The sequence below is a fragment of the Chenopodium album genome, chromosome 19, assembly GCF_948465745.1.
Source record: "Chenopodium album chromosome 19, dcCheAlbu1.1, whole genome shotgun sequence".
In the NCBI taxonomy this organism is placed as follows: domain Eukaryota; kingdom Viridiplantae; phylum Streptophyta; class Magnoliopsida; order Caryophyllales; family Amaranthaceae; genus Chenopodium; species Chenopodium album.
In genome coordinates, this window is record NC_137852.1 from 8516702 (window position 1) to 8530270 (window position 13569).

The 13569-nt window shown below is 35.3% G+C and overlaps 1 protein-coding gene and 1 long non-coding RNA gene across 2 annotated transcripts; both read left to right on the forward strand.

The window, feature by feature from the left end:
• The first annotated feature begins 3682 nt into the window (after nt 1–3682).
• Nucleotides 3683–4545, forward strand: LOC145593512 (uncharacterized). The gene is made up of 3 exons (XR_014102752.1): nt 3683–3753; nt 3841–3876; nt 3980–4545. It is a non-coding gene; the product is annotated as an uncharacterized LOC145593512 (long non-coding RNA).
• LOC145593945 (uncharacterized) lies at nt 4546–5633 on the forward strand. Its single transcript, XM_081650302.1, has 4 exons — nt 4546–5043; nt 5130–5267; nt 5362–5442; nt 5529–5633. Exons 1-4 carry the CDS (start codon nt 4639–4641, stop codon nt 5631–5633), a joined length of 729 nt encoding a protein of 242 aa, XP_081506428.1. The 5' UTR covers nt 4546–4638.
• Nucleotides 5634–13569: the final 7936 nt, after the last annotated feature.

Here is a 13569-nt window from a genome sequence, read left to right on the forward strand (position 1 = left end):
AGTGAAAAATTGTTGTGAAATTGATCTAAAATTTTAATTGTACAAAATCAAATCTAGATCTATGCATTGGAATTTTATCATCATTCTCAATTGCCCAAAAAAAAATATTTTAAAAAATTAAATCATTATTTTGTTTTCACTAACAATGCGTGCGATATTGCTTCTTATTTGTAACGATTGAAAAGTATCTAATGGCGTAAACTTTTCTTTCAATTTATTTTGAACGAAAAGCTACAAAATTAGCTTTAATTGAGGCATGAACGCAATCATCCTGTAATTAAAAATAAAAATTAAGTTAATTTGATGGCTTGATTATGCTACCTAAATCACAAAAAAATTGTTTTAATCATAAAATTAATTAATAAAAACTAAAAAGGTTTATAAGAAATTTAAAAAATGTAAACGATTTATAAAGATATAATACCTCTTCGTACTTTGATTTTCCAATCATTTTTGATTGAATTTAATTTTCTGATTTAATTAGATCTACATGTAAAAACAAAATTCAATAAACAAAACATAAACATATAATCATTAAGTTTTCCAAATAAACACAATGTAAGCAATAATCACAAATATATACATTTAACACATGAAATTTAAAAATTAAACTAAGAATTACGCAATCATTGATAACCTAAAACGGACACAAAATTCGCTTGATTTGGTTTTGTATTGATATGAGATTTTATGTGAGTCGTAGAATGCGTCAATTTATAGTGGTAGGCATCACAAATTTTAATTTAATTACAATTTAAAAATAATTTTTTATTTCTTATCATAAATACTATAAAGATTATCTTAGATATATAAATCCTATATCTAAAGATGATTTTTGTAAAAGATAAATTTTAGTTTTTTAAATAAATTAAATCCTCATAAATCATTATTCGTTGTTTTTACCTACGTGGCAAATTTCTTAAATCTCATTCGTCGCTTTTATTTAGGTGGCAAGTGAATTTTTTAATTCTAAAATAAAATAGAATTCTAATTTTTAATTGGTCAAAAATATACCTTTGCTTATGTGGCGTGCCGAATGCTCTCAAAAAATGCCTACTTTATTTATATATATTAGATTAGATTTAAGGGGCTAAGGCCCTGTTCTTTTGAGCTTCTAGGCAGAGCAGGGCAGATTGAAGCAAAGCAAAGCAAAGCAGAGCAGATTGAAGCAGCTATTTTTAAGTACTATTTTTAAGCAGAGCAGGGCAGAACAGAGGAGATTGAAGCAGAGCAGAGCAGATTTCAGCAGAGCAAAGCAGCTCTAAAGAACGGGGCCTAAGTCCTTTATGCAGAGAGCTCCAAGAGCCGGAAGGAAAGGTCGGATAAGCCTGTTTTGAAGCCTCAGCCATCTGAGCTGGCATTGCAGATGTTTACAATGAAACGGACATGTCCTGCTTAAGCTCTGTATCAACATACTGCTTGACATATGAGCCGTAAAACGGGTGTGATGCTGTGATTGCTGTCCTCTACTTAACCAGAATGACAAAGCCATTCTTAAATCTTGATTTAATTTCTAAACCAAAATTCTTCAAGACAAATCTCAATTCTTTGTAGTGGAATAGAATGCAAAAAATCAGAATAGTATAGATTATTAGATCAACTTGTAACATGGATGAGTACTAAAAAATGTTCAAAAGTTCTACTTACCGGTTCATACTCTTGCTTCCAAGATTCTGTAAGCAGGTTGTCTTTTTTACTTTCCGAACATCAAACATTAGTAATCATAATTTTCCTCAACTTAAGCCATATGACAGTACAAATAATGTTAAATTGAACATATCAAACAGTAATATAACTTTTACAATGAAAAAAAAAATGCTGCAAGAAAGTGAGTTATTACTAACCGAGCACTCCAGGACCACCATGGTCTATGTTAAAGATGAAGGTGTGATCATAACGCGTACACTATTCACTGCCACCAATAACGGTTGTTTTGTTACCGGGCAGAAAAGTTCTGGTGTAGTCGTCGGCTACGGTCGACTATACTAATTTAACAATTTGAATCTTGATCGTTGATATGTGTATGATACATCTAAGCCACCCAAATCAATTTTTATTTAAAATTCATTGAAGAGTTGTTTGGTTGATTTATTTATGATAAAGGTGATTAAATTATACTGTAGCTTATAGTCCTTCAACAATACTTTAGTTTTACCATTTAACATGTTTAAGTATTTAAGCTCATGTCAAAAAAAAAAAAAAAAAAAAAAAAAAAAAAAAAAAAAAAAAACCATGGCAAACGCACCATATTGATCATTACTACAATTTACAAAATTACCACTATTTTACCCATAACAAAAAGATACTCCTTAAAATTAAAATTAAAAGCAAGAATTTTCAAAAATTTTTTGTTAATTAATTAATTGATGGCTAAGATTTTTACCAATATGGATTTTAATAAGTTAATATATAATCGATTGTAGCCGACGACTACACTAGAAGTTTCAAACCGAGTATATAGGAGTTGTTAAAATATTGTTCACATAAGTTTGAGCTTCAAATCAAACCTTTAATTTGGGTAATTCCAAGTTTCTCTTCTTGAGAAACAAGGAGTGTTTCTCAAGGGGGTAATATCGTCCGAATTGCTAAAAGTGTAAGGGTATAAGCGACTTTTGCCGTTGACTGCAAGGTTTGATCAGAAAACAGCCGTTACCCTTCAATTTCCTCGAAATTGCCCAACGTTAGTTGTTTAACTTCCTAATATTTTACCCTGCTGCAGTAAAACTAGCTAATTACTTTCTTAATCTTTTACCATGCTACAGTAGTTTTGTCCATTTACCTTTCTTCGTTTTTACCCTCATCTTGTAACCACTGAAGAAGTAATCGAACTCCCCTGCACACCTCAATCTTCAATCGCTTTGGGGACTGCCGCGGCGGCTTGTTGCAGGCGTGTTCGCTGGACCGGAAACCAGGTCGGAGGTCTTTGTATAGCCGAGAGCAGGGGACGGTGGTGGCGTGGGACGCAGCATAGGGATTTCTGTGTGAGGGTGAAATCGGGTCGCAGAGCGAAGTCTTCCCGGTGATTGCTAGCATCCATTGTGGCAAGGTTTGTTCGTATTCTTCTATATGTTGGTATGCTTCCTGGTTTTTTGATCTATATGTTAATGATGGAGTAATTAATACATGAATCTAGCTGAAGTAGGGGGTTTTCAATTAGGGGTTATCAATTAGGGTTTTTATTGTTGAAATGTGATGAATTAGGGTATTATCGATTGAGATGGTGAATCAGGATACTATTGAATCAGTTGGTGAATTAGGGTAATACCGATTCAGGTGTCCAAATAATTGTTCGACTTGTGTTTATTTGTACAGCAAAAGCTGGAATCAGGGAGGAGGGGGGGTTTGAATTAGGGTACGTAGTCGTACAAAAATGCGATGAATTAGAATATTATCGATTCAGATTTTGAATTAGGCAATATCGATTCAGGTGAAGTGTTGATGTGTAGTTAGCATAGGAATCCTGGTGAAGTGTTTTATTAGGAGGTATTGAAATAGTCTCTGTATACTTGGTTTGAATTGTTTTGCAAAATTAGTCGTTTCAGTTTATGCAATAAAAGGAGCATTGTAAATAGTTAGTTAAATTCATTTCATACACAGTTTACATACTCAATTTCAATTTTTTACATGTATATTCTTGATTAAAGGAGCAATGAATGTAGTTGAAATGTATGTTTGCAGGGTCCAGAAAGTTACTCAATGTCTTTAGATAGGTACCCCAGTAAACGAAAGCGCACTGTATGTGATGAATTCATGGTTAGTATATGGGCTGTCATTTCATGTGAGATGCATTGTATGTTTCGGATCTGTGATTTGTGTATGCTTTTTTGTTTTTGTGTTTAGGTTGATTCTGAGGGATCTAACATCAACAGTGACAAGGTATGAAATGTTTTTGAATTTTTTTTATTATTTGTTTGTTGCTTTGGTGGATATTGTGTACTATGTAGGTGTATGTGTTTGAACCCTGATTGTGCTATTGTAGGAAGAATCTGGGGAGGTGTCTTTCCAAAATTCTATACAGAAGAAGACAATCACCCTGCACCCCAATTTGTTTAAGGTTGTACTATGTTGTTGATTCTAATAATAGATTTATTTGTAGTTGGAACAATCACTTGGTTGGTAATCTTCTTTTACTGGTTTTTTTTTTTTGTTATGTGTTATTGAAAATCTTGATTTGTGTACTACGTTGTAGGATGATAGCTTAAGTCTTGGGGGCTGTGTCAAAGCTAGATCAGAGGTGATTTCGTGGCGAAGGCATTCTTGTAGCAGGGTAAGTGACAGTTGAGCCTGCCTGTGTTTGGAGTGTTATATATAGTCCATTATATTGATGTGTAATTTGATGTCGTGTTATGGTCTCAGCCCCCAAATATGAAATGCCGAATTGAGTCGTTTGGTCGCATATGCTAGAGTTTTGATGATCGTAGGAAACGGTGGGTAATTGAAATGGGATTTGGTGGGCTGCTGCATTTAGCATTTGACATGCATTTACCAAGACTGTTGGCCTACTGGTTGATGACCCGGGTAGACCCGATAAGCCAGAAACTGATAACTTCTAGTAGGGAGTTTAAGTTCTCAAAGAACCAAGTGAGATGGGTGTTAGGCATCCCAAATGGTTCCAGACCTGTTCCGTCTGCTAAAACTATGACTGAAGAGGGTCGTCGCAAAGTGCAGAACATTTTATTAAGGTATGGGAAATCTTGGGAATCAAAGTCTAGTAAACCTAGTGGCCGTGTGTACACGTCTGTAGGGATACCTGTTACCGGGATGATGATGGATCGTCTTGAGGGGTATTTTGGGGAAGATGAGGAAGAGGTTTTCAAGACTCTGTTCTTAATTGTGGCGCTAGAAATGGTGCTGTGTCCAACTCAGTCACCCAGGCTTGCGGCTGATCTTCTTCCCGCTATAAGCTGTGCAATGGAGGCGGCTGAATATGATTGGTGTGGGTTGGTTTTGTCCAAGTTCATGGACAGTGTGACTAGTTTTGCGAGACGGTTCTATGCAACTGGTGTAGCTGGTGGTTGTGGTGGATGTTCAATCTTTGCTGTTGTATGTTCTTCATGTCTTGAAATGTTTTATATTGAATTGTATTGTTTATTGTATATTTTGTATAACTTAATGAATTTCGGTGTCAGATTTTTTACTTGGATCGGTTGGATAGGGATCCGGTGGAGTGGGATGCCTTTCCTCGAATTAAGGTATGGAACATGCAACAGATTGGGAAGGCATCTAAGTCTGATAAGTTAAGTTCAGGGGACTTTGGGAAATTAGGGGTAAGTTCTTGTCCGAATTCAATTGAACTTATTCCTTAATTTGCTTATTCCTAGTATGAGTTGATTTGATTTATGGTAATTGAAATACATGTAGTTGTTGGATGTAGCCTATGGTGAACAACATCCCAGAGATGCAAGGGATACTGAAGGACCTTCCAGACGTGAATTAGATAAAGTAAGGGTTGATGTTACCGTTTCCATAAGACAATGTTACTGCTGCATATTTATGTCTGACATTGACTAAATTACGTGCTACTACAGGAATTGCCACAACCTGGAGTAGGATTTATGTACCGGCAACGCAGGGGTAGAACGGCTTCCCGCAAGGGCTCCATGAAGAAGAAGATGAAGTCCATTTCACCATGAGTATTATTCCTTACCAATCCGTCTTTTAATTTTTTTTCCACTGCAATACACTATGTCCAAAGCTCTTGCTTCGGTTTGTCTGCATGCCTTGTGTAATAAGGGACTTTACTTCAAACTATTGTCTTGTACTTTAATCCTTGTCATTGCGATTGTCTTCCTTCAACATTTTACCTATACATATGCCTCTCCTCAACACTATTATTTTAAAAAAAAATAAAAAATAAAAAAAACAATACAAATAACAATTATGTAATGGGACAAAGGGGCCAAATCCTTTACTACTTTGCAAGTTGCCCAAATAGTGATTTGGACAAAAACCATTACTATTTATTAAGAGGTCCAAACTGGAAACACTGAATTTGTTATTTGGACCAACACCCCATTATTTTGTAGCAAGAGGCCCAAATGGTTTTTGCTTCAGTAAAGTGGCACAACTTCACCAAACCTTTATGTGTTATTCAATCAACTGTGAATGAGTTGATATATGATACATCTCAGAAATTTGTGATTCTCTTTCGTGTCTGCATATTTAGAGATGGTTATTGTAAATCTCTATGGCAACACTTTAACAACAAACACAATTAGAGCCAACACTCTTCCCAAATAGGTTGGCCCCCTATGTAAGGTGTAGTTGTGATTAGTTTACTTAGCCCACATATACACATTTCTATATTTGAAGAGGCCCAATGGATTTTTAAAAACCAAATCACATTACATATATAGAACCGAACCTGATTACAAAATGGGGCATTAACACCAATGGTTTTACAACACAGTGATATTACATAGCATTCTACCATGGTGCTTTATAAAAGGCATACACAATAGGATCACAAAGCATAAACTACATCTGAATAGATCTAAATACGATGAAATTGCCAGCTAGATCCGGTTTCTTGTTGGTCATGAAGATGTAACCTTGTGCTTCTGTCGAATATGATAACAATGAACCCCCCTATTGGTCCACTCTCCGACCTCCCTATGATATATCGACCATACCCTTGACATATTACTCTAGCCATGTTAATTGACACCCTTGTCTCAGTGAGAATTAGTGTGTCAGGTAGGTGAACCTCAATGATGTGCTTGAAATTTCCCATGAACGTTTTTCTTGCCATATCACGACAATTCCATGCCACGATCTTATGACAGTTGTTCTCTCTTTCTTTGGCTTCAACTTGGAATGTTGTGGTAATTTTTCTTCCATCTAACGGGTTGCTTGTAACCAACCTTGAAATGAAAGAGACTCCTTGTACCACAAACGGACCACGTACATTGATTAGCTTGATATCGTTTGAGTCGCTGTATGTATGTAGGCGGTGTAACCCGCTTGTGAGGGTGCAGCATTCTCTCAAGCGTGGTAGCACAGAGCACGGGTCAACAATATTTTTAATTGACTTAGGAATAACATGCTCGTATCCGTCACCGGCTGCACCTCCGTCTGATTGTAGAACCCAACGAATAGCAATTTTCAACGCGGCTGGTAGCAAGGCTAAGTCGGATAAGTCAGGCACATGTGCAGGTGTGAACTTGTTACCCTTTCTTATCACCAACAGGTCACCCTTGCTCCTTCTACCCTCAGCAATGGCAGATGCAACGTCCCGTGCTCGTATGAGCTGGGTTGGCACTGCAGCCCCATACCCGAGGGTGTATGACTTTATCTTACCCAAGAACCCACTTCCATTGAAGCTGCTCCCCCCTATAGGTTGTCTGAGTCTCTTCTGTATTTGCACTGAGTTTGTGTTTACTATGAATAATGGGATTGGTTTTTTGGTGTTGCAAAGGAATTTTTTTTATCTGCGAAGACAGTGATCACTGATCTATTTGGATCAACACTCACAATGCACCTCACAGGGATTGGGAGTTCATCTAGACCCATTTTTTTTTGTGACAGACAACACTATGATGACCACTATGTTTATACTTGGGGATAATTTTTTGCCGCCAAAAATAGTAGATTATACCCGCCATATTTCAGCCAGTTATGTATCATTATTTTAGTGGCTTCACGTGATTTATGAAGTATTGTGTTTTGTCCTTTTTTGTTTTTTTTGTTTTTTTTTGGTTTATGTTTTTTTAAAATAAGTCAATATTTTCTATTCAACTTAACTTGTATTCTCACCACTCACTTTGTTTATTGCTAAAATACAGTAGAATATATATTTCCCAAACAAAAATGTGGTAATACGTGTCTTATTTTGTGAAAAATCCAATTTCTTATATAATACTAAAATCGAAATTACTCCGTAATAAGGATACTTGGCAACATAAACATAGAAATTTACCCTCCAATAATACTTGCTAAAAATAGTTGGTTTTCCTCCACAGTAATCCTTTGCTTTTAAAATTATAACTTGTAAAATGGATTGCCGCTGATTTTTTGCATTTGCTTTACAAATGAACCAAAACTACTTTAATATTTAATTGTTCGATATAATTCATATGTGCAATTTTAAATGAATTATTTTTGGCTTTTTTTACACAAAATATATCCACCTGTTAATTAAAATATTGGATATAATTTTATACATAGTATTAAAAATTATTGGCTTTACTACTAGTCTTAAAAATTAGGAAAAATTCACAACAATAATCTTAACTATGACCCCTCTGCCCATATTAATCCCAACTATAATTTATTTGCAAATGAATTGATATGTGGCTTGGGTGTATGTGATCTGTGGTTTTAACCTTCTTATTGCCACCCCTACTATAGTACTCAATTACTCTTGTGCCTTGTTGTAACTGTGCTCAATACGTGTATGAGTCACTAATTATACTCATTTTATCGCACAAGCACGTGCTTCCTAGTAAACACAGTCATAGTTCTTAATTATTTCTCATTATGTGTATCTCACAAATCCTTTTTATTTTTTTTTTTACATATTTTTACTGTTTCTTTTTTTCCCTATTTTTTTTTAAATTATACTCTTGTTTTTGGATTTACTGTGAGTGTTTGTTTGCAGGTGATTAATTAATTGAGTCGGAGTGCCTTTCTCCATGATAAACACACATAATAATAAATTACTAAATTACTAGTCCGAATACCGAATAACTCATAAACACACATAACATTAATTTACTAGTCTGAATACTTGATACACCAGCAGCAACTAATGAAAACAGGAACCCAACTACACATTACACGCTTGTAATTAGACGCCAGCCTTGACAGATACACCAGAGGTAGTTGAACTTAACTAAGATACACAAACAACTAAGATAAACAAACACACACACAACTAAACATATTAAATTAAATAGGGATGAGTTATGGAAATAGAACATAAAGCTTCTGAAAAGATTCCAACCAACAGATCATTCCTTCCAGCCCTTCTCCTGCATAGATAAACCAAAAAAAGAAGGCTCATAAAAAGCTTATTATATACTTCTTTCACATTAATTTGTGATAATTTATGCACTAAGCAAAACATAAAACTCACCGATCAGCTATGATGTTAGCCTCACACCCCAACTGCTCTCATTGTAGCCAAGACACGAAGGGGAATATCAGATACAGAGACATGAAACGTGCCTTCAAACCTTGCTGGGTCCCAGAAAACCACCGTTCCCCCGTGTAAGCCAAGCCCTGGGTCCATTTTCCAGCTCAAGGTGGTTCCCAGTGACTCAATAATCCGTGTGCAGTTTGTTTCCTGGGCTCCAACTTCAGTCACAATAATCAAGGCAGGATTGTGGGTTGCAACCACCTCCCGAAAATGTGGCTTAAAAGAAGGTCTAGTAATACGGCGGCCATTCCACAAAACAACACTAGCACCGTATTCCAAAGTACGCTTGCCTTCCTCCCTCTTCGAAAGCAGCTCGACAGTGCAGTAGCGGCTAAACGGATCATCGTCCATGAATTGGTCACGGACCACATTGAAAGTCAGGCACGTCATAGGGCTTCGAACCTGAGGCACAATAACTTGTTTACACATTATACTTCATATAAAATTAGAAAATTAAAATGCAGCACAGTACCGACTAATTAAACTTATAGGGGATGATGATTACCTGAAAATACAGGATGTCATCAGTGTAGGATCCAAAGTCACAGCTGAACTTCTCTCCAATTGAGTAAATTGGGCCACTTCGACGGATTTGGGGCTTTGGATCTATCTTATCTGCCAGCTTCTTTGGGACCAGATGGGTTGTTCCATCGTACTCAACATCTTCTCCTTCTTCGAGTTCCTCAATAACGGCCTGAACATCAGCTGAGCCAATTACATCCGCAATGTTAGGAAAGTGGGCAGGGGCGATGTCTCCAACATTGTTAACCATCATCACTTTGTCCAGCATTGCCTGCCTCTCTACTGGCTGGGCAATGATAGCACGAAGGATGTCAGCGGGTATTACCTTCGGAGTTAGGCGACCAGTGTCACTGAAAAAGTACACATAGTCATTGAAGTTCATTTCTGGGGTTGGATTGTCGTTATGTTTGAATAGGTGGAGGCTAGGAAGTGGTGTCTCGCCGTAAAAGCCAGGAGGGTATGGTATGTCACTAGCCATGGCTGAAGGTGAAGGTGGCGAGCTTTTTGGTTTTGTAAAAGGCTCTTTGCAATTGTCTAAGAGAGAAGTTCTCTATGGGTGTACAACTCGTAATGTGACTTGTTTCCACATTTGTAGATAGATTTTGGGGACCACCAGTCACTTTAGCAAATTTTTTGTTGTTAAAAAAATTTACACATGTGCATATTAATACACCAGTCACCTAAATTGAGTGAGTTCTCGTGTGTGATCAAACTAATTGTCATTAAAATTTAATCGAAAATATTATGACCCTAATATTAGTGAATACATTTTGAAATTATGATATTAATATTAACTTTTTAAATGAATTTGTCTTAAACATCTGACTTAAACTGACATAATATTAGTAAAGCATTTAATTGTTTTCCAACTTTTTACCCCCACACACTCATATTTCCCTCATATTTCCCATATTTCCAATTCTATACCTTTGATTTTTAACTAATATATACCCATATCACTTTAAAAATAAAATAAATCAATTAAAAAATTAGGACCACCATGTCATAATTATCACTTACCATTTCTTTTGGTTTCACTTACCACTTAAATTCCTTGTTATGAGCACGAGTACACTGTAATAATCTTCATCATATTCTCGTTCGTTTAATGAACTTTTAACTAACAAGATTGGCAACGCATTAAATTAGCAAAAACTTTTATATACACCCGGTTTACACTAATTTTAGTGTACATAGAGCATTATAAGGGTAACTTTTAGCTGATTTTATGGTAACTTTTTGTTTTTTTTTTGGGTAACTTTAAACCTAATACAATGTTTATATAAATAGACAACAAGAAAAGTTTTATAAAAGAGATTTAATTACATTCAATCATTAACAATTGATTTTTAGTCATATAAAATGTGATTCTTTACTAATAAAGCGTATTTATTTTTATTTGCATTGGGTTACTTTTATACATATTGGAGTAACTTTTATTTATTTCAAGGGTAACTTTTGATCATTTTAAGCTATTTTTATAATAGATGTACAATAATTATTGTACACCCGATTTTTTTAAAAGTTTGTGTTAAATTAGTTAATGAAGGTTGAATTGAAAAGTAAGCATAGACACTACATTGAACAGACTGTACCACGCTCGATTTACTAGCTAATACTAAACAATAAAATAACTATACGATAATGCACACACGTCACCAAAAAGCAGTAATCACCACCTACCAACATATAATTATACAATATCATAATTAATTCAATATAAATAGCTCGATAGCCCGAGACTACATTCACAAATATACCAAACTCGAGGATAAAATTAACTTCACACTCTTTGAGAATAACCTCGAATAATAGTACAACCCCTTTTACTCAATTAACTGATCGTACCCAATAAGTGTGCCATGGTTGTTGTTCTATACCTAGCCTTGCCTTGGACATGAGTAATTCATATAACAACCCGACAAGTATAAAAACTTAAATACTCTGTATAACTAGAAAATAAACACATTGAAGCAGACCACGTACGGGCCAATTCCCACTGTAGGGGACCATAGACAAATTAATAATAAAGATTGTACCTCATTCTTAAATCATGATTATCATCCTCTTACCAACATGTCAAGTATTACCAACATGTCATGTACTAATGTATATAATGTCGAGCTTCAAACTAAGAACAAAATATAATTCTCAACCTTTTGATTGCTTACACCGATCAAGTAACCATTCACAAATCAATAGACAATATCTCCAAAAAGGCACCAATTCCCAAATCACATAACAATTCGAATCATACAAAATATCAACGCTTAGGATAATAATACCACCGATCAGTCATTCATTCTCAACCCAAAATGATACTTTCCATTAATAATCCTAACTCGTAGATAAAACACTACTCCCTATGGAAATAACATAAGAAACTCTAGGAATTATTACACAATCAATAACAAAATAAATAAGAAGAGAATTTAATCATATATTACGACATATTAACAAATATATATATGTACGAAACGTAATTATACAGATCGTAAAATTAACACATAACCGTACATATTATAGTACAAACTTCTCAATGAAAATTGTAGTGTTAGTACACATAAAATAATACAATCAAAGTAATCAAACATCTCCAAAGTGATACAGTGTGATTACGAAATTATAATTTATAGACATACAACTTTAAAGATTAAATTTGTCTGATAACCTTTCAAATCGAAGCACCAAATAGATTATATAATAGAGCAAGATGTGTAATTATTAGGGTTTTAGGATACTTTATAAAATACAAAAAATCCTATTTAAGCTTATTTAAACGAAAACTTTCTGTTTAAATAACCCTATTTGGATAGGAGTTTGGTCATTTCGACCAAAATCTAGAAACGCAAAAAAGAAGTTGAATACAAACTGACCATTTCATTATTCAACGGATCAACCTTAACTTAATAATCAAAACCGTAATTGACCTAACCGAAAGCATCCGCACCGTACTCAACCCGATCCAAATTCATAAACAAACCGAAGTTATCCGGTTACATCCGTTTGAAACCCGATCCATAGTTATTCGAACCGAAAGTGAACCGATCCGGAGTTCACCTGACCTATATCCGATCGGGTCTCGATATACCGTGACCCGACCCGCCCCGATGCAAAAGGATCATTTAGATTTGAACATATCCGACCCGAACAGACCCCACCCTAAAATACACCCGGTTATCCGAATTGACACCTGTACGCATATCCTTTTGTTTATCGATATATAATTCTACTTTTATTTTACCATTTGGACCTATCAAATAATTTGTAATTAAATGTTTAGTTTAACAATTGATTTCCAAACAATGTTAATTAGGCAACTATAAACTATTATTTTTGAAATATATTCCACTTTGAAATAAGGCATTTTGTGTATTTTGTACTGATTTTTGAAATCTGTGGGGTCCGATTCATATTTTCAAAGCATGTCCACACCAAACATGCTCACACTACTGCCATAAACCCTTTCAAACACATTTCAACCACCATGGCTATGTCCACCAAGCGTAATTCAATTGTTTCCCAATTGGCCAACTTACAAACAAATTGTTCAAACAATATCAAATACCATCCTAGAACCCCCGTTTTGTATTTTCATTGTGTTGTTGCATCTGAAGAAGCCGAAATCGAATTTAACACCATCAAGTACTACTATAATGACCAGGACATGAGTGAGTTTAACCAAGTTCCTAATTACATGCTTCATCGAGAACTATGTTCATCCCCCGAGTTGGGATCGAGCTATGGGACTCCCTTCCGCGTCATGACGACAGCTGACGATCCTGGTGCTATTCTCCCCGCGTACATGCCGCTGATTAGTGATGTGGAAGATTATACTCATAAGGGTGTTGCTGTGTTCATGCGGTGGTATTGTTTGAGGATATGTCCACATTCGCCCTATTACATTC